Genomic DNA, 26023 nt, shown 5'->3' on the forward strand with positions numbered 1-26023 from the left:
CTTCATTCAGGAGTTTAGTCTTAATAAGTTCCAGATAAACCTCATACAGTACCCGACCTATCTCCTGAATGGATTGAGAACCGGCTTCCAACTTGCTTTGCATTAGTTAGTCATTTAATTATTATTATTATGTATTAAATACATCAATAATAATTGTTAGCGTTTCGCCCCCCCCCCCCCCCTCCCCCCACCACCACCCAAAAAAAATGCACATTCAATAATCCACTTGAAGCGCTTTGAGACGTCTCGGCGACTTGATAAGGCGCTATATCAAATGCAAGGATTAAATATTAAATTCATGTTCAATGTATTCAGCTGCTGGTGGTTTTTGTTCACTGTGATTCCAGTGTTTCGTGAAAAAAAATACATTTCACCGGTTCTTTAACCGTCTGATTTTGGTGGCCCTGGACACAACTCAGATCGTGGGGGAAATACATCCATCTGCGGGTTTGTTTCTTTCACCTGTTTAGATTTTGACTCGGGATATCTCAGTGGTTTATTTATCATTTCACAGACCATTCGTGTGATCAATATTCCAGGTGGATCGTTTTGCTGAGAAGGTCAAGCTATGTACTGGCCACTTTACAGGGTCTACATTCAGACTCTGTCTGCAGTGTCTCGGGTTAAAATGGTGTTTTTTTTGACTGTAAACATTCCCAAGAAATTCAACGGTGTCTGAACATGGTTAACTCTTCGCGTGCTGGCGTTCGTTATTAACCCGTCTTACCTCTTCAAAAGAGCACGCAGCTGAAAAGGGTCCATTTAAACGCTCAAACAAATGCCTCCCGCCGCATTATATCACAGGATATCAAGTCAGAAGTCATTTCAAAACATTCCCCTGCCTGGCACCCTTTCTCCCGAAAGGGTTAAATCGCTCTCTCTCTCTCTCTCTCTCTCTCTCTTCTTTCTCTCTGCAGACACTTATGTCAGACGAACAGTGATGTATTGTGTGAACTTCTAACATAACATCGCTTTTACTTTTTATTGTTTTTTTTTAAAAAAAACAAAATCCCTTTTTACAGAAAAAAAGGAACACCATAAACCAAACAGTCCCACGTTCATGGAAAAAAAAAAACACCCCTTATGATGAGTGTAAAAATAAAAATATTTTTTGGCGATAGTTTTTTCATCAACAGACAGACTTTCAAACAATTCATAAATGTCCTTCTGCCTTCGAAGTGTATAGCTGCTGAGAGGTATTCTATACTCTTATTTGCTCAATGAATACCTGATTTGGGAGTTTTTGTTCACCTCGACTGAAGTTTGCAGCTGTTTACAATAATTAAGTAATAATAATTATAAAAGCAACAGCAATAACACTTGCAATAATAATAACGATACCAATAGTAACAACAACAACAACAATGATAAGGCACTTACATTGCTGCAGAAAGTGAGAAACATCTCCTCGACGATTTAGGACGCGAAGTGCAACTGAAAAGAATTAAATCATATCTGTGAAGGGGAGAGAGAACAAATCCGCGATAAAACGAGAGAAGTCGGTAATGTCAACAAATGCAATTAATGGGAGTCAGACCTACAAGACAACACACTCTGGAAATGAACGGTGAGCATTGAACGTGCTCACAGGCTGAATGAAGCACAGCAAATATAATAGAGACACCAAAAAGCTTTCTTGAATGAAAATCCTCAGTTCGCACATCCTCATCTGTGTTGCATTTTCTATCTGGCTGTGTTGTAAGTGTAAATTTATAGACTCAGTAAAATATCATCCCAGATCTTCGGCTACGCTCCATCCTCTTTTAAAAATTGTAAAAAAAAAATCGATTTGTTATGAAGCAATATATATATATATATATATTTATGTGTGTGTATATACATAAACCTTCTACTCCGTGCAGCTATTTCACAAATATACGAATTGCAACGCTGCAACTAATAATTTATTCACATTTAACGTTGTGACGGACCTTGTCTCTTTGTATTTAAGTCCAACTACACCAGCCATTAAAAAAAAATAATTTCCCCCACTTTGTGACGAGGTCATTGCAAACATACACGTTACAACATATTAGCAAAAGTAGACGTACAAATTTGTTAAAGATGTTAGTAGCTTTCCTCTGAGGGATTTGCAGAAACTGGCTCTTAACACTGAATTGTCAGGGGATGAGGGGAAAGGAAGTTTAAATCGGAAATTCTGAGTTGGTTTTCATTAGGTCCCGGGTTATTTAAGGAAAGAATTAATACAGGCAATAAAAAAAGTTATAAAGTGATGGGCGTGCAAACCTCTCCGGTTGTAGTGGTCTGGGGAGAAGAATTTCGAACGATTCCCAGAGTCTAATAGGTTAAAAGAGTTTGTGTTTGTAAAAGCGGGCTGGACACACAGATATACGCCTGCAAACCATTAAGAAAATACTCGTTTTGCTGAAATAACTTGGTTGGTTATCATAGCAATATGAAATCTGAAATGTTGGCAAAGATTGGAGCCAACAGTTGAAAAAAAAATAAATCTGGCAGAGTAGAAAAGGCAAGGTAAGCTCAAACACACACACACACACACACACACACACACACACACATGCAAAATATATTACATTGATTCTTGAACACCTCCTCGTTAAAGACTCGGAGAACCCGCTCCGTTGTCTCGATTTCTTTTAATATTATAACTGCATTCGGTTCAGCGTTACAAAGTCGAAATGGTGGGGAGGAGAGAAAAAGGCCACTTATTCCGGGAATCTCGAAGCAATAGTACGTCCAGTGCAGCGCTTTGAGACGTCTCGAAGACGTGATAAAGCTCTCTATCAAATACAAGGATTATTATTATTATTTATTATTATTATTATTAAATAAAACCGTTTGCGGACTGTACGCGTTCTGTTTCTTTTTTTTTAAAAAAGCGCATAGCTCTTTTTTTTAATACCTCTTACGTAAGTAAGTCGTTTGAGCATAATATTGAAACGTTGTGGGAGGGGGGGCGGGGGGGGAGAAAAAAAATGACCATAAAATGTAAACTGCGAGGCTGTGCTGTGTGGACAAAGCGAGCACTCAACTGCTTGAGCGTTACAAATCAAGTGCAACGCACTCAATTAAATTGTCCCGGTTGCGTTTTAAGATAAGAACAGATATATATATTCATCTCCTAATTATATTACTGTCATGTGTTTAATTGTCTCTGCTTTTTGAAGTGTTTTGTGCAAAGGGGGCTCTGACCTCCCCATTGACCTGATCTACATATTAATTGTGTGTGTGTGTGTGTGTGTGTGTGTGTGTGTGGGGAGGGAGGGGGTGGGGTGGGGGAGAAGAGGTGGGAGACGCCGAGACTCTGGGATATAGAAGAGTTGGTGCATCTGCAAAGCTCCTGCCTCCTGCAAAAAAATCCACCAAGGGCTGGAGTTCAGGTCGTCTCCTCAATCCTCCGCGATCGATCCCCCCCCCCAACACAACCAGTCCAGTTGTGGACCAGTCCGACAAGTGCTACCAGTCCGACAAGAATCTCGTCTTGACGCGCACACACAAAAAAAAATACTCGGACATCCATCTATATATATATACATATATATATATATATTTAGGAATGAACGGCGAGACTTGCGTGTCTTATTGTGACATAGCCATGGATTCGTACTATAACCCGACTCCGCAGGGAAGGGAGCACCAGGACTCTCCCTTCAGAACCTTCCAGCCGAGTGACAAGTTCAGCCCCAGTTTCCTCGCCAGCAAAGGCCAAAGCTATGGCGACAAATCGAGGAGCCCTTTCCAGCAGGAATGTGAGCCATTGGACACCGGAGCTCCAAACCCCGGCAGCGACAGCCCCTTTAACAAATACCTGTACATGCAGAGCTCTGGCAGGTCGGCCAAGTCTCCTGCACAGAGCAGCAAGATTCAAGAAGTCAGCCACAACGGTGCCTTAATCCCTTGTTACGGTGAGTCAGTTCAGTTCAGTTCAGTCTTTCTTTCGGGAAACTTGGTCTCGGAAATATTAAGTGTGCAAACTCCTACTTTTTTCTTGTGTTAATCTCCCACCCTCCACGCACACACACACACACACGCACACACACACACGTGAAATGTTTGTTCTCACTTGCAATGTAGACTGGGCATGACCTTGTTGGGTGAGTTGTTACTTACAACTGTATATTTTTTTTATTCTCGTTCTCTCTCTCTCTCTCTCTCTCTCTCTCTCTCTCTTTCTCTCGCTCTTTCTCTCTCCGAGACATTTAACGGTAAATAACTGGTTGGGAGAAAGTGTGTGTGTGTGTGTGTGTGTGTGTGTGTCTGTGTCTTCCGTGTATGTGTCTATTCGTGACTATCAGGATGTTAGAAGGCGAAGAAGATGGACCTTGGTTTTTTTTCCCCTTCCCCCCCTCCAGCAGTTCCTATGTTCCTAAGAATATATCCGCCTCATTTCTCTTGTGTCCCTGATAAACCAACAGCCCTCAAAACAACTTGGGTTTTTGCTCAGCGTTTGTTCCCCTTCCCCTGTGTTGAGTACTTTGCAACGGGGGTTTCTCGGTCAATGATTTAGGAGATCGGGTCAATTTAGCAAAAGGCGTTGATGTGGAATGGAACCCGCATTACCAGGGAATTACAACCGGATCGCGTGTAACGGTACTGAAGGGGAAATTAACGGTGTGAAAGTGCAGACAGACAGCCTGTGGGGAACGGGGTAACACTGAGCTCGTGTTGTACCAGAGATAGATGGGTGGTAAACACAGGGATGTGTGGTGTGATGGACTACACTGTGCAACATAACGTCCTCTCACCCACCCACCCACACACCCCCCACCCCTCCTCTTCTGATCCCTTTTGCACTCCGGGATGCACCTTGCGCTAATTGTCTGCTCTCCACTTAAGTGGCCGTGTGGCGGTGCCGAGCAAACTGTGAACAATAATTCAACAGAGCCCGAGCTGATGAAGAAGCGGCGCCCCAAGTCGAGAGGTGCCGGGTTACATTAACAACTCATCCATCAGCCAGGCCGCCCAGGGCAGGGCAGGCAGGGCAGGCAGGGCAAGGCACCAGGCAAGGCACCAGGCAAGGCACCAGGCAAAGGGCGGACGAGCAGTCGCTGACAGCTCCTGCCTTCAAACACACCAACCACTCGGAGCTGGATATTACACTCATATCCAGCCTCACACACACACACACACACACACACACAGATAGACACACACACACACACAGAGACACACACACACCCACACACAAAATCCCTCCAGAGAAAAGAAAAATCTGACAAACTCTCACCCCCACACAACAATATGTTCAGCAAACCAACCCCACTGCTCCCAACTCACCCTCTCGCCTCTGAGAATTGTTGCTCAGATTCAGGTACAGTTCCAACATATTCCCCCCTCCCCCCCCCCCCCCCCCCACATGCCCCTTTCCCACCCCCACCCAAAAGTAACACAAAATATGTAACTGGGAGGAAAAGGCTTAGCATTTGGTCAACCCCCCCCCCCCCCCACACACACACCAAAAAAAAAGAGAAGTGTTTTGTATTGGAGCGACCAGATGATGCTGAGTTCTGAGGATGAATGTTCCAATGTTTCCAGTAACTCCTTTGGTCGTATGAGGGCTGTGATTACAATTGTGTTTCAAATCTCCCCCCATCTCCCCCCACCCACCCACCCACACACACACTCCTCTCCATCTCATGACTCAAGCAATTTCACGACCCCCCCCACCCCCACCCACCCACCCCCACCCACCCCAGCCGCTCTGATCACACAAACACACACGGCTTAGACAAGTCGGGTCTGCACTTGGCGATGCGCAGAAAAGGAGTCTGAGAGGGCAGCAGAGGAAACCAGCAGAAATATTAATCTCCATCAAATTATACCACCGATAATGCGAAAATCTTTGTTCTAAAGTACATGTGTTCCGAAAGGTTAACCCCCCCCCCTACACACACACCCTCCCACACCCACCGCCCCCTTCCTCCCCAAGTGTCAAAATAACATTTTGCAACGTGTTTATGAATTATAATCAGTCAATCGCTTCTTTGAAAGACGACACTGATTCGAGGAAAACACAGCGTAACATCAACTGGTTCGGTCGAGCTCCACACACACACAAAAAAAAAAAAACCGATTGGATTTTGCAGCCGAACAAAAATGCACAAGTTTCCATTCCTCGCGACTTTGTCTTTAAGTCACTCTCTTGTGCGTTTGCAACACCCGCCGCGGCCAGTGAGGTTGTGAGATGACTGTGGGGAAGGGATCCCTGTGTAGACATCTTCGTTGATCACCTTATAAAGCCCATGACACCGTCCCTGGCACTGTCTCGCAGATTTCATTGTAACCAGCGCTTTGCGTAAAAATTCGGGCGAAGCGCTCTTCTCTGTGGATGGACCGGTGATTTACGCACCACGCGTCAGTCTCCAAAAAGAGCAATGGGCACCGATGTGGTCAAGTTGGAGATTAACGGTTCTCAGGATATATGACCGCCTCACAATCGCAGCAAAGCACCGTTGCTCTTTTGCACATCAAAAATAACCAACGCCATATAAAGTATCGAATCGCCAGTGACTAAACGCTCATCAAATCCTGGTGTATTAGCAGCAATGAAGGAAGAGGTTTATTGCCCCCCCCCCCCCCCCCCCTTCCACCACCCCCCCCCCCCGTTCAAGTGTAAATGAGCACATAAAAGGAGCGGGGTGACACCGGATTGCAAATTGTGCACCTAATTCGCTTTTTTTTTTAGATAGAAAAATAATGCTATGTAAAATTCAGTCCTTGTTTTGGTTACATGTCTAGGATATGTCTTTTGCCAAAGTAAAAGAAACATGAAGACGTTTATTACACAACAGTTATGATGAGGTAAGATTTATTGTGTAATAATACACGCATAAAGGTCATACTTTGAAACGTTTGGGCAAAAATGACTTATCTGTGAGTCTGCTGCTACAAATTCAAGCTGTGGAGAACTGGCCCATTTATTCTAATCGATTTTTTTTTATATATACCCACGAGATCAAACGTCGACTTCTCAGATACATTTCATTGAAAGATACATTTTTTGCAATTTTGCCAGCAAGGCAGGTGAAGAGCCATGGTCAATCAGACCTTTGCTGACCCATTCGGTCCAGCCTTGCTGCAGTTAAACACATGAACTTCAAAAATGTTCTGCCTGTGAAGCAATCGTTTTGCCTTTCCAATAGGAATCCTCAAGGAGGAGAGGGGGCGGGGGAGGTGTCAGTTGTTAAAAAGACTGTAAAGATTTGGAAAGGCATTAGCCGCCCAAGTAACGTGGCTAAATTAAGAACGCTGCTCAGTTAATGATGCCACATATTTAAAATATTGCGTCGTTACTTCAATCAGTGAAATTATTCAAGTCCAACTCTCTTTACCTATAGCAGATTGGAATCCAGAACCAATGGATACATTATAATACATACATATATACATACATACATACATTCCTTTGGATTTTTACGTGTTCTTATAATCGGTCAGGCATTTGATCTCTTGGGTAGAGATAGAGGTTGTATGATTAATTCAGCCCATGGAAGAAAAAAAAACTGTTGCATTGGTGGACGTTTTCATTTCTTTCGACAATAAGAGACCTTGAATAAGGAAGAGGTCATATTGAAATACATTCGAGGTCTCCATTTTTTCTGTCCAGTAAACTCTCCTCTAACAACCTTTCTTCTCTTTCCCTCTTACTGATGGCACTCTGGTCATTGCTTCTCTGTTTTTGTTTTTCCTCTCAGTTCTTCTTAAACATTAAATGAATGGCGTTTCCTCTTTCCCGCATCATTACTGCCTTGAAATCAAAACTCATCACTTTGTCTTTACACTAACTGATTCTTTCCCAGGACCTGTAAACTGTGGAACTCCTTTCCTCCCGCAGACCTCCCTTCATCCTACACGCTAAAGTCTTTTGAAACTGAAGCTTGGCATTGCCTAACTGCTTTCTCTTCATTTATCTAGATTTTCTTCTTTTCTGTTGAGTCACTGCAGTTCACTGACCTATATTCACTTAAATTTTCAATAATAACAAAAGGAAAATAAAGCACATACTTTAAAGCACGCATCATGAAGCAAAGAGTGAAGAGTCGATAAACTATGGCCTCTTTTCTGAGATTGTCTGAATTTTATTCAACCCAGATAGTGCTGCAGTTAATCTATCAGAAATCCTTAATCCAGAATCCCTCCAGGAATGTTAAATTCTCAAGTGTTTTCATCTCCAGGTCATAAGTAAAATGACTCACAGATCATCAAATGTTCCTACATTGAAAACTGCTCAATGTTTATGGTTAAATTGCCCTCTTATGCATGCAACCAAAAATGTAATCCAAACAGTTATGCAAACAAATAATATAATATCAGCCCTGGTGTTTTGAGAGCCTCTACGTGGCCCAAAAGTTACTTTAATGTAATAAGTATCAAAATAATTTGACAGGAATATGTTAACATTTTGCTCGTACTAATCAAGGAATGATGATTTACAAGATTCCTTAATATGTTCACTACCATATGGTGCATCACTCACTAAAATTGCCTTATTGGGTAAATGCCAAGGCCACAAGCCAAATTATTTGTACAGTAGCAAAGAAAACTTTAGGTTCAGAGCACCAGCTCATAACATTAGTAATCATTATTGATGTATGTTGTGAAGGGAAAAGTATTAAATTAAATATTCTTTTCAAAAAAAAAGTTGTCCATATCCTGCAGAGCTGGGTAACAGGGCCTTAATATTTTAATTTATCCAACCACCTACTTAGAAGCCTAACTAACATTTAATTTGGGGCATTTGACGACTGCATTCCTGTGTTACAATTTTTTTTTGAGTTTTCACTGGTGTGGTATAATAGGAATCTAGCATATTCAGTTTTGGAATCAGAAACAAAGAGACTATTGAATGGTATGCAGTCCAATATTCTGATTAACACAAGCCCCATAGCACTTTGAGCTTCAGCAAAATTTAGCCCAACTTACAAGAATTCAGAACTCTAATGCAGTTCATTTCCCCATCCAAAGAACCAATTAGAGTACAAATGTTGGTGTCTTCATTGATTAAAAAATAATGGACAACCACCAATACCTTTCAATTGAAATGCTAATGTCAGTTCCCCTGTACAGTAACAATCAACTCAACTGTATCTACAGCACAGACCACTGCTAGATCTTTTATAACACTTTTATATTCAACTCATCATATATTTTGTGGTATGTATTCCTATATGTATCCAATCATTATGAAAACTGTGAGAGATCTATTGATACAGTTCTGATAGTAGTTCAGAAATGTTTCTCTATCAGAAAATCATTTTGGCATGCCATTCTCCATTGTAAACCTAATGGAGGTTATTGGCAGATGTTTGCCACCTGTTGGGGGTTTATAACATGGAACAACTTATATAAACAGTTCTGTAAATTTTGATTTTACTACCAACCTGCTAATGCCTCCCTCTTTACATTGTAGAACAGGATTTTTTACTGCATTAAATGAAAAGAAAGTAAAAAAGAGTATTGACATTATTAGGAGAAGTGGTTCAAACCCTTCCAAAGGCCTTTCTCTAAGCAATAGAAGTGGCATTCACAGTGGTAAAGGAGAGATGAATTAGATGGTAGTTTTTGCCCCAGTTGCTATTATAAACGATCCATTTTAATAACCCAACTGTCCTTAATCAAGTCTGATTATATAACGTTTCGCTCATCAGAATGCAGCGTTTTTATACACAATGGCTGAATGACGAAAGAAGTTAACCATTGCAATGTTAAGTGTCTCATATTTCAAGCAATATTGGGTATTTACTATGTATTAATAATGTGTACAAAATAAATGTGCTGTAATTTGCACACATCTACCTGCAGCACCCAACACCCTTACTCTCAAATATTACCAAAACTTCCCATCAGACATAAATAAAACTTATTGAGAAGCAACACTAAACAATTTGAAGATAAAGATAATTTACTCTCTTACACATTCTAAATTCTAAATTATATTGGAGCTTTGCAGTGAACTTAAAGCAGTGATCAAACTGTAAATTGATATCTTGCCCTGTAAAATCATCAGAAAGTTTCCATCCACAATAATTGTGTTGTAGTTTCTACATATATCTGTTTAAAGTGTGTGTGAGTGTGCGTGTGTGTGTGTAAGGGGGTGGTGGGTGGGAATGTAATCTGCACCTTCATGCTATATAACTTTCAGAGAAAATTAAACAAAGCTATAGGTGTACTGGATGCAAAGCCAGACTAATTATATACTATGTGGTTCATATTTAGTAAGAATCTCAGAATTCATTACTGTTTAAACTCTATCTCTATGGAAGTTTGTTACAACTAATTGTTAGCATGTGTTACTGCTTTAATCATTCTGTGGCCCAAAATAACAACTTTATAGTTATGCACCATCAGAAATCTTGTGCAATGGATTCCAGTTTAACCGCACAGTCTCATTCAATATATTTAGTAAATGTATGTTACCTTGGGTTCGAAACTAGGTTCAATGAATGTTGATTGGTAGCAATAGATTTGGGTGCAAAATTAAGTATAAGACATTAAGAAATATTGCACATTTCATGTAACATGTATCTATTGTCTAACAGCACAAAATAAGTAAGATGAGGACAGCTCACCCAGAGACAGTTTCATGTGTTTATATCGCTTAAGAAAGTGTCTGATGTTGTTCTGGGTTTACACTGGCTGCTGTATAATTGCAATCAATACAAACATAAGTTTTTAAACTTTAAAGCTGAAATTTTAAAATTAAACCCCCAGATAGCTGGTGCAGACTCGATGGGCCGAATGACCTACTTCTGCGCTGTAAGTTTCTATCATTTTATGATAATCTGCTGAACTGTCTTTAAGTTTCTAAATGCTGAAATAGAAATCACTGTCCCTAACTCACGATGAGTTGGATGGCATTTAAGTACACAAACACAAAGCTCTTTCCTGATTAGCAAGAGAACTGGGAACATCTCCTTTGCACCCTCAAAATAACCTGGGCACAGTGTGTTTTAATTGAATTGTCTGGGGCGAGCCTCAATTGTGTCTCTTGATAATAACCAGTGGATGGCATTAATGCAAGTTGTGAGAAAGAAAGAAAGAAAGAAAGAAAGAAAGAAAGAAAGAAAGAAAGAAAGAAAGAAAGAAAGAAAGAAAGAAAGAAAGAAAGAAAGAAAGAAAGAAAGAAAGAAAGAAAGAAAGAAAGAAAGAAAGAAAGAAAGAAAGAAAGAAAGATAGGACTTCCATTTTTGTAGCACAGATAGAGTCGAAACGTTCCAAAACTCTTAAGTAATTACTGTCAATTGCAATGGCTCTTTTTGTGGGCCAATGTAGCAGCTATTTGTACACAACAAAGCCCCACACATAGCCATGAGGTGAATGACCAACTAAACCCCCTTATCATCAGCCTTATATGTGCCTGTGTCCGCATTTGTGTGTGTGTGGGTGGGTGGGGGTTCCTGTAGTTTTATTTACAAGCTTCCTTGAGTAACCCTTTGACCATTTGGGGATGAGCATTTTACCCAAAATTATGAATCCAATTTCTTTGAACAGGAAGATGCCTTCTTCCGAATCGTATGCCCTGCAGAGTTATGAGATACAGTATTATTGCAGCTTTCTTCGCGTGTACAGACCGGTCTCGTACCTTTTACAAAGCAGCACAGATCCGACTGTGTGTTAAAACGGCAGATAAAGCAATGGGTCGACTCCAGAACTTGAATCCACTTCTATTGCTGCGTTCTCCTATCTGCCTTATCATCTTAGTCTGTGCCACTACATATGCGTATACACCCACAGACAGACAGACAGACAGACAGACAGACACTGTAAAATACATCTCGTCGTGCCTGAACAACTTTTCCTTTTTTCGTAGACTTTCCCAAATCACTGCCAACAGTCCCCCACCCCCCCACCAAAAAAAAACAAACCCGAATCTGTTGCAGAGGCAGAGCTTTTCCACAAATGTGGCCCAGGCGGTGGCTGTCCATGTGAAGGGGTCGTCGCCCTCCCCTTGAGTGCGGGATTTGCTGACATGATTGGTGCGAAGCTGTTCCCATTTGCTGTGCACATGCGGGGGTTGGGTTGTGTCTGGGCCACAGCTGGGAGCCACCGCCACGTCTGGCACCGAACGCATGCATTTGAAGTGAGGATGTTTCCCCCCCCCCCCACCCACCCAAAGATACCTGCCCTCGGAGCCAGGTTCACACCAATTATAAATGAAACTAATCGAACAAAAAATGCCCCCACCACCCCAACGCCCCCCCCCCCCCCCCCCCCCTTAGGCAGGTAAATCCTCCCCCATTGCAACGCAGAACACGGTTTGGTGACACAACCTGGTGAGATTTTGCCTGCACCCAAATAGGAAATGTACGCCTCACACCCTATATTGCAAAGCCATCTGAAGTCTCTCTTTCTTTGAGTGAGGTCTGGAGTTTCGAGCCTAATCCCGGCGAAAGCCTTGCACAGGTCAGAAAAGGCAGGAATTGGACACAGGTGTGGAAAGGGTACAAGTTAAAATGAGCGTCTGACACAACGTAAAACTGTTAACCAAAGACGTCCTGCAAATGTAACACGGACCGGGCAGTGGTCCAGGTAATGTGGGCGTCTAGACAGTTGAATACAAAGGTGACAGTCTTTCCTCCTTTTGTCTTTTGAGACAGAAATTCTATCATATGCTTTAGTACAGAGTTCCACATCTGCCCAGTGTAAAGGCTAAACACCTGCGTGCAAGGAGATGGCAAGATGTTCCGGTCAGGAAGGGTGTGGGTTTCAGATTAAACGCTTCGGTTTGACTTGAAAGCCGTGGAAGAGAGAACAACACAGAATTCAATTGACGAGTCAAGAGGGGATTGGGGAGAAGAGGCTGCATTTAAAATAGTGGCCACATCTCTCCTCCACTGTCAACCGTAACAATTAGACCGTTTAAAACATTGGGGGGTGTGTTTTTTTGGTGCAGAATAATCTACTGTAACGGTGTGGTATTGTGTACCTAACAGCGTGTAGGTAAATCGAGTTATGTAACACGCATCGGCAAATGCAAGATATATATATATATATAACAAATATATAATATATATATAATATATATACACTGCAACCTCCTCATCGATTTTGATCAGTTTTAATGACCATTTGGGGATTTGGCAACGTTAAAAAAATCGTTGCCCGACACACGCATGTGCATTTGGTCTGCCTCCCCCCCCCCCACCCCCCCCTCCCCCCCCCCACACCCCCCGACTCCAACAAAAAAAAATGCAGAACGCAATTTTCCCAATTGCAGCGCAGTTTGCAATCAGAAACCACGTCCAGGCGCCTTCTTCAGGAGACGTTTTATTGGTCACATCGAGATAAAGGCAACATATCCCGAAGCCCAGGAGGAAGGGGCGTGATTCTCACTCCAGCAGAGGCTTTGCTTTTGGACAAAGGTAGCGGATTCCACACAGATTCCTTGAAACCTTCATCAGACCTTCGGTTGGGATTGATGAGTGGGAGGTATTCCCTCTGGTAAAATAAAAGGGGAGTTATATAACAGGACTTGGATGCAGGTTCCTCTGTGGTGGTGGTGGGGTTTTTTTTTGGTGTCAAACGCGCATGCAAAACTCTTCTTTTATATGTATATATATATACATATATATATCTAAAAACACGCAGTCTCTGAACGGTTGTGGGTGACTGGGAACAACTGCAAGTTTTCTGCGAGTCTTATTGTCCTGACGTTGGAATGAGTGAGTTTTCCTTCGGGGAGACTGCGTGTGGACACACAGGGCAGTGACGCATATATTTTTTGGGGGCATTTTCCTGCTCCTTCAATCATAGGCTGAGAATCATTTCCACAGCTCTCGGCATCACTTTCATTAAACAAAAAAAAAAACCCCACGCTGCTAAAACAGGCATCCTCGCCCCTTGTTGCTCGCCCTTTTTTTTTTGCTCGGGGAAATCCTCGCACTCACTCGACCTCGGTGCAAAAAAAAAGGAAGTTTTAACTCGGTGAAATCCTGTAGTGCTTTGTCAGCTGCGGAAATCTGCTCGTTTTGCTCTTTGGAGACAATAAACTGTACAGACTGAAAGGTAAGAAAGTGAAAGGGGCTGTTGCTGGGAAAGTTATACGAAGTTTCTTCGTGGCACAGTAAGTGGGGGGCGGTGGGGGTTTTCGACTTCGAACTATTTTGCGGTGGGGTGTCTTAAAATAATAAACTTTCAATCTCGTTCGACTTCGAGTCACAAATGGATCCGACACCCTCGATAGATCCCCTTCACAGTCTTTGGCTGTAACGCTATCAGAATCCAAACGTGCAAAACGTTTCATTTTGGGTGTATGTGGGGTTCTGGACTCTGTACGACACGTATTGTTTCTGGTAACGGATTCTGAAGAATCTGTCTCAATCGCCTGGTTTCTGAACCATCAAATTATGTGTTTCAGAAGAAAAGTCTGGGGTGATAAGTAGTCANTTTTTTAAGCTTCTGTTGGATAAAGCATATGATGCACTGCAAAATCACTGGCTGTTGTGTTGGAGGTTGTAAGTGTAGAAGGTGTGATCAGACACATCAAAAAGCCCAAACAAATCTAAGTTGTGCGTTTCACACGAAAGTATCCTTTATTTTGTTTTTCGACTGAAAATATCTTCTTCGGCCAGTTTTAACCTCGTGTGAGTGTTATGTCAGATCACACTCTATGTGTTATATATTTTTTCTCTCTCTGCCCAAAGAAAAGATACGAACAATTATATATTTTTATTAATTTTCACATTGCAACGGTTTCGTGGTCAAGATTTTTTTTAAATAGACGAGTATTTATTAATGCTTATTTGCCATACTCCATACAAGTATTTATTTGCCATACTCGGCAAGTATTGCCTGTTGCAATGGTTAAATATGCTCACGTTAAACACGTATAAAGAATTGTTCTAAATATGTAATCAGGATAAATTGACGTAACTTGAGTCTGTTGCGATGTCTCATGCTAAATGTTATTTCTTTTGTGTTTGTTAATATAAAGTTTTTTTAATATAAAGTTTTTTTAATGTAAAGGGGAGAGATAAACTGGTGCTTTATATATTTAACACTTATCATTCAAAAATGATATGGTAGGGCTGTACATCATGAAATACCAAAGGCTAATATTAGGTGGGTGTACATAANTTTTTCTCTCGAATATGATCACCTATTTTCTGCAAAATATGGTCTTGGTTTGAACGCAGTGTTGGGAAGTACAAACGATAGGTTCAGATTTGAAGAAAGAACACTGCTCTCCAGTTTCTCAGATATGGTTTAGTTGCAGACCTGTCTGGGTGCTTGTACAGGGCGATCAAAAAGTCGTGATAACTGCTCTATTATCTAAAAAAAACAAATATCCTAATTTATTTTAAGACTTATCAGACTTATAATGGTTATCACGACTTTCTGGTCACCCTGTGCATTCTCTGAATTGTCACAATTCTTAGGGAACAATTGAACGGGAAATGTCACTTTCCGGGTGAAATTCGCAACGAGTATGAACTTCTTCTGATAGAAATGTGCTCAGAAGGTACTTCCCAAACACTAACATTAGCTCAGCCCTCGTCTCGGGGATCTACCTGACTTTGGCTTTTAATGGACATTTCACAGAAGCCACAAGACGTTTGTACACGTGGTTTAAATAACTAACTTTCATAACAAAATGCAGATGTACACAAAGACGCCCAAACACCAGAGTAGGTTATTATATGAAACACCCATTAAATGGCAGACAATAAGGTTAATTAAGATTGGTCTCGTAGGGGGTTAATGCCTGTTCTGCAGAGGGTGTGAGTGATAGGAAGGTCAAGTCCACTCTGAGCCAGAAAGACTAGATAGACCAGATTAGCCAAGATTAGATTGAAGAATCAGGCGTTGTTTTGTTGCCAAACTCTGTATTATCCAGAGGTAGTGCCCGATGGAGGACGAATTTAACATTAACATTAACAATCATATTGAAAGAATTGCCAGAGAGGGAGAGCGGTGTGTGTGTGTGTGTGTGTGTGTGAGATGGGGGGTGGCGAGATAAACCTGATGTTTTTTTTATATATTTAACACCTATTCGAAAATGATCACAAATTATTATTTCAATCCTTTGCGACACTTTGAGTAACTTTGAACAGCCAATATTCCTCTCTAAATGTACAGTTGGTCAGTAAATGATTGTGCCCAGGAGAGAGTTTAACTTGCTTTCTGGAGTTGTATGTGCAAGGCTGAACCTTATGTTAATAAATACAACATAGTTGGATTGGGCGTGTTTGTGTATATTTGATTTAGTGCACGTCTTTTGGGTACAGAAATGCAAGCACCGGGAAAACAAAACAACACATTTAGTTCGTGCCAACTGTAAATTCGTGTCAGAAAGTATTCCCCTACATTTCATTGCAAACGTCGTGTGGTGCGACAGTTTGCAAGTCACAGCTTACGTATAACGCTCCAGTTATGAGTCAAAATGACAAGAATTGAATTAATAATACAATTAAATGACAATAATGCAATCTTATATACATTATTATATCCTGTGTATATAATAATATAAATATATTTAATACAAACGCAGCTTCTTGTTTCGTTTATTATGTATTTAACCAAATAAGCGAAAGCACAAAGTTGCTCCCCCCCCCCCCCCCCCCAATGATTAATCTCCAGTCACTCGGAGTGAATTTGATGTGAAATGTGGCGTGAAGCAGCTTTCCTCACAGTTGTGATCACATCACCTCTGTGAATCCAACGAGAGAGAATCGTGTTTTACCTGCAGAAAGGATTGTGAAGGTGACTGTCTGTTCAAGTTGTGTTTGCATGGAATCGGTCTCTCCCACATAATGCCTTATTATAGTCACTAACACGTCTAAAAATAAGGTGGAAATTCAACATATATATAATATATATATATATATATATATATATATATATGTATCACAGTATGTTTAATATAGAAAGTACAAAACAGACCACAGGAAGACGCAATAGTTATGGGCCCAAGCGGATGACCAATGAAAACCTTTCCTTGGCTCCCGAGCAAATATTTCCTTTAAATATATATTCCCATTAATGGTAGTCAACAGTGGGCCTGTACTTTAGTATTGACAGTGAACACCCGCCATCTTAACTTACAACACTCAACCTTTTGAGAAGGGTACATATACTGCAGGGAATACTGGAAAGAAAGTACGAGGAGGCTTTGCATTACCACTCAGTTGAGGCTCCACTTGGGTAATTAGTTTACACCGAATCCAAGATTTATTTCATTCGAATTAAGAGGCGTCGTGTGTGTTTTATCCATGGTACATGTTAAGCATTGATGGTTAAATGTATTTTTTAAATATATATATATAATATCATTACTCGTGAACCCCACCCCAACAAAAAACGTTAACTGTCCTTCAAAATACCAGTGGAATTGAATATTCGAAGAGTTAAGCTAAAGAGTGTGGCCTTTCTCGAAATGCACTGTGGAGTTTGATTCGAGTCTTGTCTGTGTGTTTAGCCAAAGACAGCCCACTGGCAGAGTCCGAGTTGCCGCAGAGCTCAGACCCCACAGTGATGGAGAGTTCCTACCTCAGTGTGAAAGAGGCTGCAATGAAAGGCAACGGCACCGAGATGCCCAGTCCCATGGACAAGGGCGAAAACGACAGCAACAAGGGCAAGAAGCGCAGGAACAGGACCACCTTCACCAGCTACCAGCTCGAAGAACTGGAAAAGGTTTTTCAAAAGACTCATTATCCCGACGTTTATGCCAGGGAACAGCTGGCCCTGAGGACTGACCTGACAGAAGCTCGTGTCCAGGTAAATGCTAACACACAGCTGGGCAAAGGCAGAGAGAGGGGTTTATAAGGATAGCCAGCAACCATCATAACAGCATGAGCTTGAGTTACAAATATTATGTTCCAATATTATATCAGCAAAGCATGTAAATAACCAGTGCATGACGATATTCAATGTGTTTTGTTTACCAGGGATATGGACTAACAGTCTATCTGCAACAGCAGCGGTTGACAGCAGTTGCCCTGTTTTCAGGGGCTTTTGACTAAACGGGTTTGGATAACACTACTCCTTATTCTGTTTATTTTCCCCCGCGGTTTACTGCGTTTTCATGATTCAAACACATGGCCCCGGAAATAAATGTAGGTTTTCGTGATAAACGCGTTTTCCTGGTGTGGGACTTCGCAACCAGCAATTTTTGTTGCGAAATACACGACACGTTCAGCGTTTAATTAAAACGCGGAGGAGACACTTTAACGTCGTGATTTGTCGCTGTGCGAGAGGAGCGCTGCCCTTGAAGTGGAGCCGCACGTTTGCGTCTGTCAGTTAACTGTGCAAATCGCTTTTGCGATAATTCACAACCTTTGAAGTAATTGGGGGATGAAACAGCAGTAGGAGCCACATCGCACAAAACGCGCTGCTCACGGCCGAGAGTTTAAATGCATTTAAAACTACGTGACATATCTTAATCGAACCGTAACATTTTTAAATGCGTGTATCGATTATTATATTTAATGCAAAACGCAGCTTCTTGTTTCGAGTGCAATTGCGGTCCTCTGCAGAAGTCCCCCCCCCCCCCCCCCCCCACCCCCCCCACCCCCAGATGAGGTTAACAGTTTTACTCGTTAAGTCTTCCTCTCTCTCGACTTCAAACGCTTCGACACACGTTACTAAAACCGCCTTAACCCGTGTCATGGACTATCCGGAACGATCAGCCTCAGCGAGAACGGTACATTCAATAGATCCGAGAGTTCAGAAACCTGGGGCCAACAACTTCACTTTGAAACCGCAGAAGCTGGTGATGATCGGTGCAACTTCTGAACGGTTTCACATTGGATGTGCTCTGCTCCCTCTCCCCCGTGACCGAATGTGATCTCACTGTGAAACGCCGCACTGGGCGATTCGTTTACTCGATGCTTTGCATTTCGCCTCATTCGTAAACCTGATATACAATAGAGACACACAGAGAGAGAGAGAGAGAGAGAGAGAGGAGGGAGGGAGGGAGGGAGAGAGCGATGCTGAGCTCAGGGTCTCTTCGGAAAGGAAGCTGACAGCATAAATCTGTCCCTGGTTGGAAACTCTACCCTCGCCACAATTGCAGGCGATATCAGCTGAGAACCTATATCCTGGACACACAGCAGTACAGGAGGATTGGGGGTGTGGGGGGTGTGGGGGGGGAATAAAAGTCTTGAAAGGCTCCACTTCCAAACACTGATAGAAAAATGAAAATTAATCTCACGATCGTTACCGCACTGGTCCACACACCGACCGACTGATGGCTCGAGTTTGCATTCAAAAAACGTGTCAGTGAAAAACGACAGGAACCCCCCCACACAAACCTTTTACTTTTGAGTGGGGAGGGGGCTTGGCATTTTGTTTCGCTTCAGTGCACTTGCTTGGCTTTCGGCTTGTACGTTCAACCTTTTTTTCTGGGTCGCATTTTTTTTTCTATCCGTCGAGATCCTAAGCATTATTTTTTTTTAAAAAAATAAAAAGAAATTCGGATCAAACCCGCTCCCATTCCGGTGCAATCTCTCAAACAGGGATCCGTTTCTGTTAAATAACTCCTCGGTTCGATCGGTCGCTCTGTGCATTTTTTTTTGGGGGGAGGGGGAGGGGAAAGGGAGGAAAAAAAAACTTTTATAATATCCTTCGCAAATAAACAAGAGATTCTTTTTTATGCACAGACCAGTCCTGTGAACAGTCGAGCTCTGTTTTGATCTGTGTGGGTAAATTGTTATAATACCATCGTAGAGGAGAGAGAGAGAGAGAGAAACCTATGTATAACTCCAATAAAAACGGGAAAAAAAACAGGGAAACCGAGCAGGAAATTAAACATGCAATGAAAACATTCTCCAGCTTTCAGATTCCCTCCTCTCCCCCCATCATCAAGCGCTCGTATTTCCGATCTATTTCGGAGATTAAAAAAAAATAAAGTGATCCGCTTTCATCTTTTAAAAGGCTTGGCTTTTCTTTTCGTCAATTTTCCATCTCTCTCTCTCTTTTTTTAAAAAAAAAGCCACTCACCTTTCCAGGATTTCCAATCAAACCGAGAGGAAGAGTTTCCAGGCGGTTCTCGAGGGGTTTATCGGTTATTTTTGGTGAAATAAAAAAAATGGTGAGAAACAAAGTCGAGGTGTGAAGGATTTTGAGACTGGACAGAAAAACCTCCCAAATCCCTAAACTATTTGCAACGTTGCGCAGTCATCGGGCTAATGAAACTGGGGACTGTGTCGGGTTATTTGCCCCAAAAATGTCTCCACTTATGTATTTTTTTTAAAAAAAACTATCAATGTGAATCAATAGCACTAACATTTCAGGGGAAGGGGGAGGAGGGTTAATAACTGACCACAAATCGATGAAGTGAAAGGCGTAACATAGTCTTTTCTGCACCTTATTTCTCATTTGAGATGCAAATACCAAAACTGATGCTACGTTTGTCACCACAATAATTATATTTAGAAATGGCACCTTCCTGGAAACACATGACAGCTTTCGGTTTTATTCCCCCCCCCCCCCCCCCGCCCCCCAATAAGGAGTGTGTACCTTGGTTTAAATCAAAAGCGCTTCAACAGCAGGAAATGTAACAGTAGTTTAGATATAATTATATATCATTCACACTGCAATGCAAAATATCACCATCATGTGCACACTATTCAGCAGAAAGCATTGTGTAATGTGGAAGCGTTTTTTTCAATGAGAGGGGAGAGAGAACAAAAAGGTAATGAAACGGATGGTTATAAGTGTTTCAATTCGGTAACATGATTTTTTTTTGAAAAAAACCCATTTTATTCAAAGTCATCGAAAGGAATAATTTACTTTCAGGAAGTCGGTTTGTTTAGTAAGACGGTACAACGCGGTATTCAGAGCAGGATTCCTTGGGAGATGAAAATTGACGAGGTTGAAAAAGTTAAAAAGTTAAAAAGTTGAGACCGCACAACATTCAAGAGAGTGCAACGACAGTAAATAATTCAATAGCATGTGCACAGCTGTACACAAAATACTTTCCCATTCACTTCGACACCGATGAATTCGATGCTCGCTAATTAGAGTCCCATTTGTCTTTTAATTTTTGCCGACAAATGAATCGTTTCCCAATTGTTTTTGAGCGCTTGGGCCGAATTGGATGACAGGAGTTATCTTGCCATCACCAGGCCGATTCCCATTAACCAGTCGAAGATGAAGTGATAGTGAAAGTAAACGGATATTGCAGGAATCTCGCAGTGAAAAAAAAGGGGTGGTGGTGGGGGGGGGTTGGCTCTTGACTTTCACATGAAAGAGAACGGTCTCTTTCTCTCTCTTCGCTGTGAGCGTTAGGTAACTATCTGCAAACACATGACTTTGATATTCAGTAACTGATAAGGCTTTCCATTTTAAACGAATGAAGCTAATATTGCAACCCCACAGCACCCGAAAGAGGTTAGAACAACGGGTGGGGGCCGTTGTTTAAACCACAAATAGAATTGATCTGTTGTTCGTTTCATTTAACCACTGTATCGATGCTCTTCAGTTAAAGCGAAGTCTTTGTGGAATCGTGGAAATCACTGGATAAAAGTTGCCATTCCACCCATCGAGTTTACAAACTGGAGCGGTCCATCCCACCCACAATCCCAACTCTTCAGTTTTTTAAAAAAAAGAAAATCCCTCCTTTTTTAAAGCTCACGAACGTGTTTCTAAAATATATCCACGAAGAGATGGGGGTCGTAAGCAATTCTCTGGGCAATGGGGTGAGTTAGAATCCGTAAATCTGGATTCTAGGGTAACGCTTTTCGATTTTCTGGGTGTCTGTTAGTGTGATGAGATACTTCAAAACATCTTTCTCGAGAATTATTGTCTAAATATGATTTCTGTCGACCACGATCTCTGGGGTCAAATCCGTAACGTGAGGAGGGAGGGCAGTCTCGGGCTGGGTGTGCGTTTGCTGTCTCTTGACTTGTAACATCGAGCAGAAATGGAAGTGATTCATGTGGTTTTGTTCTGCTGTCTGGCGTTAGGTTTGGTTTCAGAACCGAAGAGCTAAATGGAGGAAAAGAGAGCGCTTTGGGCAAATGCAACAGGTCAGAAGCCACTTCTCCACTGCCTACGAACTACCGATTCTAACCAGGGAGAACTATGCACAGGTAAGCACTGGTTTACTGTGGAGAGGGCTCTTGGCTGATGAGATGAATCTTTCCTTGGAACAGTCGAGCACCTGTCAGGTGGCAACTGCACCGATGCCCTTTTTGTGGCGTGTTATTAAAGTCGCTCCAATTGCTCGACTGCATAATCGCGAGACTGAACATTTAAGGTCAATTTCTGGGCTTTTTTTTTCTTCACTGTGAATCCATACCCACTAAACACCAGTCTGACATAATCCACATTTATTTCAATAGGGCTTTTCTTTCGCTAACGCAGTAGAAAATGTTCCCCTCAGCAGCCCAGACTGGGTTCATATTTAGGTCCCCGCTGTGTTAGCTTCCTGTGCTAACGACATAAATCACGAGTCGGAATAATTATAGGGTTTAAAAGTCGAATAAAGTTCTACTTTTGAAGAAAATGTTCTGTAAACCCGACATAAGCTAAACAACCTGCTGACCCTGACAGCGAAGTCATATTCATTTCAAAGAACTTCAGTCGGTAGCGAAATAAGAGTTCCCAATAAGTAAGTACGTGTGCTTTGAAAAATGTCCTACGTCCTAAAAACCTATAATTTCAATCGAGTTATTAGTACGCACTCTAAAACGTTTCTGCTGCGTTGCCTCAGCAGAACAGGACACGGTGATTCTGAACGGATGACCCACTTAGACCTTCGCCCACCCCTCCCCTAAATAATGTCTCGCAAAAGTTAATTAACTGCTTCTTTCGTTTTCAATTGTATCAGTTTCTCGACGTAGACCATCTAACTCGGGTCAGTGCAACCTACACCGATAAAACTGTGCAGCTTGAAACGTTTTGCGCCGCACTCTTATTATTTTACAATTTTTTTTTTTTTTGAGGGGTGGGGGGGGGACTGGTCCACAAAGGGGAATTCGCCTCAACCCCTTCTTTCCTGATCAGCAGCTGTTCTGATATCCCTGAAGGGTCGCGTACATCAGAATTATTATTTTCATTCTTTTATCAGTCGATTGCTTGATTTGAGGCGTGTCCCTTATTTTGAGCTGATAAACCGCTGCCTGGAAATCCACGAGCAAAGCGGGTTCTCGGTGAGACAACTGGGAAAACAGTGACTGTGCACTTAAAAAAAAAAAGCGCACGTTTTGAGATGCTTTTGCTATAAAATAAATCGAGGCATCAAGCTTCTGGATTGTCTCCAGAGACATGGGTGGGACTGTTTTACAGCCAGGTCTGGGGGCTTCAAAGTCTTGTGCGTTGTGGGATCGCATTATGGGCTTATTACTATTGCATCCCACAATGTTATTGTCGAGTCCCGCAGAGAGGAACATTCCTAATGCAATGGAATCATTTCCATTGGGGGGGGGGGTTGAAGATAGCTCAGATGAGCAACACCAAGAGTAGTACTTTTGAATGTGGGACCTCACGTTCTCTCAACTGTGCGGGGGACATTTGGGGATGGTCCATGTTTTAGGTGATTGACCCACAGTTAGATTCCAGGCAGCGGTGACCATCCCATTGAGGCAGGTGGAGCCCTTTCTGCTGTGGTAACAGTGGCTATTTTTAGTCTGATCTGCGGTTGGACATTAGAATTGAAAGCAGTATTTCCATTCCCCCCCCACCTGTCCTTTAAAGGTAAAAATTTAATCAAGTCTGCCAGGTTAATTCATGGAAATTAATTCGGTATGCTTCCTTTTAGTTCGATGCAGTTTTCAAAATCAAGAGAAATGCTAGGAGTAAGCTTGTGATCAGAGAGATGGCGACACAGAAAGCAAACCATTTGGAATATATAGAGTTGGGTTTATTTTTTGGAGTGTGAAGGTATTTGATTGTGTGTGTTTTGTTTTTTTTTAAAAAAAACGATTGACACTTGGCAGGTTCCTTAGCGTAGTTTCTAAATCCAAATATATTCTTGGTAAAACTCTGCTAAGATGCAGCTCAGCAAATGCAACAGCATTTGGTTCTGCAAAAAAGACCCACGTGGATTATTTTACTCCTGTATTTTCATTTGACCAGCTGGCGTTCAGCACAGTTCCATGAAAGGTTTATCACAAAATAGTAAATCCTCATTATGCTTCTGCATGCAACTGTAAAAGCATTTGTACATCTGCCAATCAATTACAGAAAATAATTGCCAAGCTCCAATCTGTACACAAAATACAGATAGCATATCCATCCTGTGGCATGAAAATCTCAGATTGAGGAAGTTTTTGCACATTGCACATATTGTTAGATTCCAGTACAATTAAACACAACTTCTATTGTCCACAAAATTGCCCGATAGTTGAAAGTACAGCACAAGGCAAGTTAGCTAACCAAATAGCTTCCATTGCTTCTTCTCCTCGCTTCCCCCAAGTATACAGCACAATCCAAATTAATTCCTTTGAGGTCAAAGTTTGCAGTAGGAACAAGAGGCATCTACGGAGGGAATTGGATGGAATGCTAAGATCTTCAAACATCAGTAGCTGCCCCCAAATCACATTCCTTCTCTAACTCAGTCTCCTGGCGTTTCCCTCCCCTGTAAAGGCCCCAGTGCTATTCCAATGAAATATATCAAGTGATTTTGCACATCAACATTTATTCTAATGCTTAATTTCCAAAATATTTTTCTGTCCTTTCCCCTTCCCCAAAAGTTCGATACCATGATTTTTAAAACATTGAAATATGTTATACTCTACAAGGTATATTATATAAGTTATTTCGGTCTGTTGTTGCAACATTATGTTAATTTTCCAATAGAATAAGCCGGTAGCATCACAAGTGACATTGGGTTCAAAGTGATGAACCTGGCTGAAATCCCAAATATTATTCGGAATCCATATTGTTAAGGAGTTATACACTTGGTTCATTATAAGAACATTAACAGGACTAAAAAGTTCTTTTTAAATTAACCACTTCTTCATACAACAACAAAATTACATTTGTAGAGCGCCTTTCATACTTTTAAAAGTAATCAGAGAATTAACAAGTCAATTTGCTAGCGAGCTTTAGAAAAATAAGTTTTATTGCACAGGTAGAACTGACCCTTTGTCTCGTTTTGTTTCAGATACAAAACCCCTCTTGGATTGGTAACAATGGCACCTCTTCTCCAGTTCCAGCCTGTGTTGTGCCCTGCGAAACGGTAACATCCTGCATGTCTCCACATGCACACGCACATGCACCAGGTGGGGTAGCTGACTATCTGGGTGTTTCTGCCCCTGGCAGCCACGTGGGACAGACACATATGGGTGGTCTCTTTGGCACTGCTGGGATAGGGGCTGCCATCAACGCATTTGACATCAGTAATGAACCAGACCGAAAATCATCCAGCATTGCAGCCCTAAGAATGAAAGCCAAAGAGCACAGCGCTGCTATATCTTGGGCAACATGACCGTGAAATCTTGAGTTATCCAAACACTGAAAAAATAATACATTACTACATAATGCTGGACTAAAGACATAAGACAACATGGAGATTTATATGCAGCACTTTGCCTATTATAGGTTGGGAGGATTAGAAGCGAGGTTTACATAAACTTAAACAATATTTATAATAAACCTCTTACAAGAGCTACCATGAAATGATTCACAATCTAAAGTTTTATTTGAAATTGATATCCTGTTTAGATTTTGTTTAAATGTAGAGAGGGAAGCTTGTAAAAATCCAATGAAAAATTGAGGTTTCTATTTGGAGCTAAATCTACAATTGATAAAATATTCGACAAAGCCTAGAGGAAATGACAGAAAAAAACTTGTACACACACTAATATTATAGAATGCCTAGTCGTTTGTAAACCGGGTTGAATGATTCTCTCGTACAATATATTCTCCTGACAAGATCATAATAACAAAAAGATAAATATATTCAATACATGTAGGCAGCGATACCAATGTGTTATGATGCAACAAATCTCTGTGTTATGATACAAAAAATTGTAGGTCTAAATTATTCAAAGTGGACACTGAACATCTGGCATCATCTCATCAATTCAGCAAAATACCAATTTGTTAGAAAACATGTAATTACATTACTGAGCATTTTCTCTTTGGGGGTTTCTGA

The 26023-nt window shown here is 41.5% G+C and overlaps 1 protein-coding gene across 1 annotated transcript; it reads left to right on the plus strand.

The window, feature by feature from the left end:
• The first annotated feature begins 3538 nt into the window (after positions 1 to 3538).
• alx4a (ALX homeobox 4a) lies at positions 3539 to 25413 on the plus strand. The gene is made up of 4 exons (XM_042341374.1): positions 3539 to 3887; positions 21027 to 21047; positions 21910 to 22013; positions 25031 to 25413. Exons 1-4 carry the CDS (start codon positions 3539 to 3541, stop codon positions 25352 to 25354), a joined length of 798 nt encoding a protein of 265 aa, XP_042197308.1. The 3' UTR covers positions 25355 to 25413.
• Positions 25414 to 26023: the final 610 nt, after the last annotated feature.

This window comes from Callorhinchus milii, unplaced genomic scaffold (assembly GCF_018977255.1).
Source record: "Callorhinchus milii isolate IMCB2004 unplaced genomic scaffold, IMCB_Cmil_1.0 Scaffold17, whole genome shotgun sequence".
NCBI classification, from domain to species: domain Eukaryota; kingdom Metazoa; phylum Chordata; class Chondrichthyes; order Chimaeriformes; family Callorhinchidae; genus Callorhinchus; species Callorhinchus milii.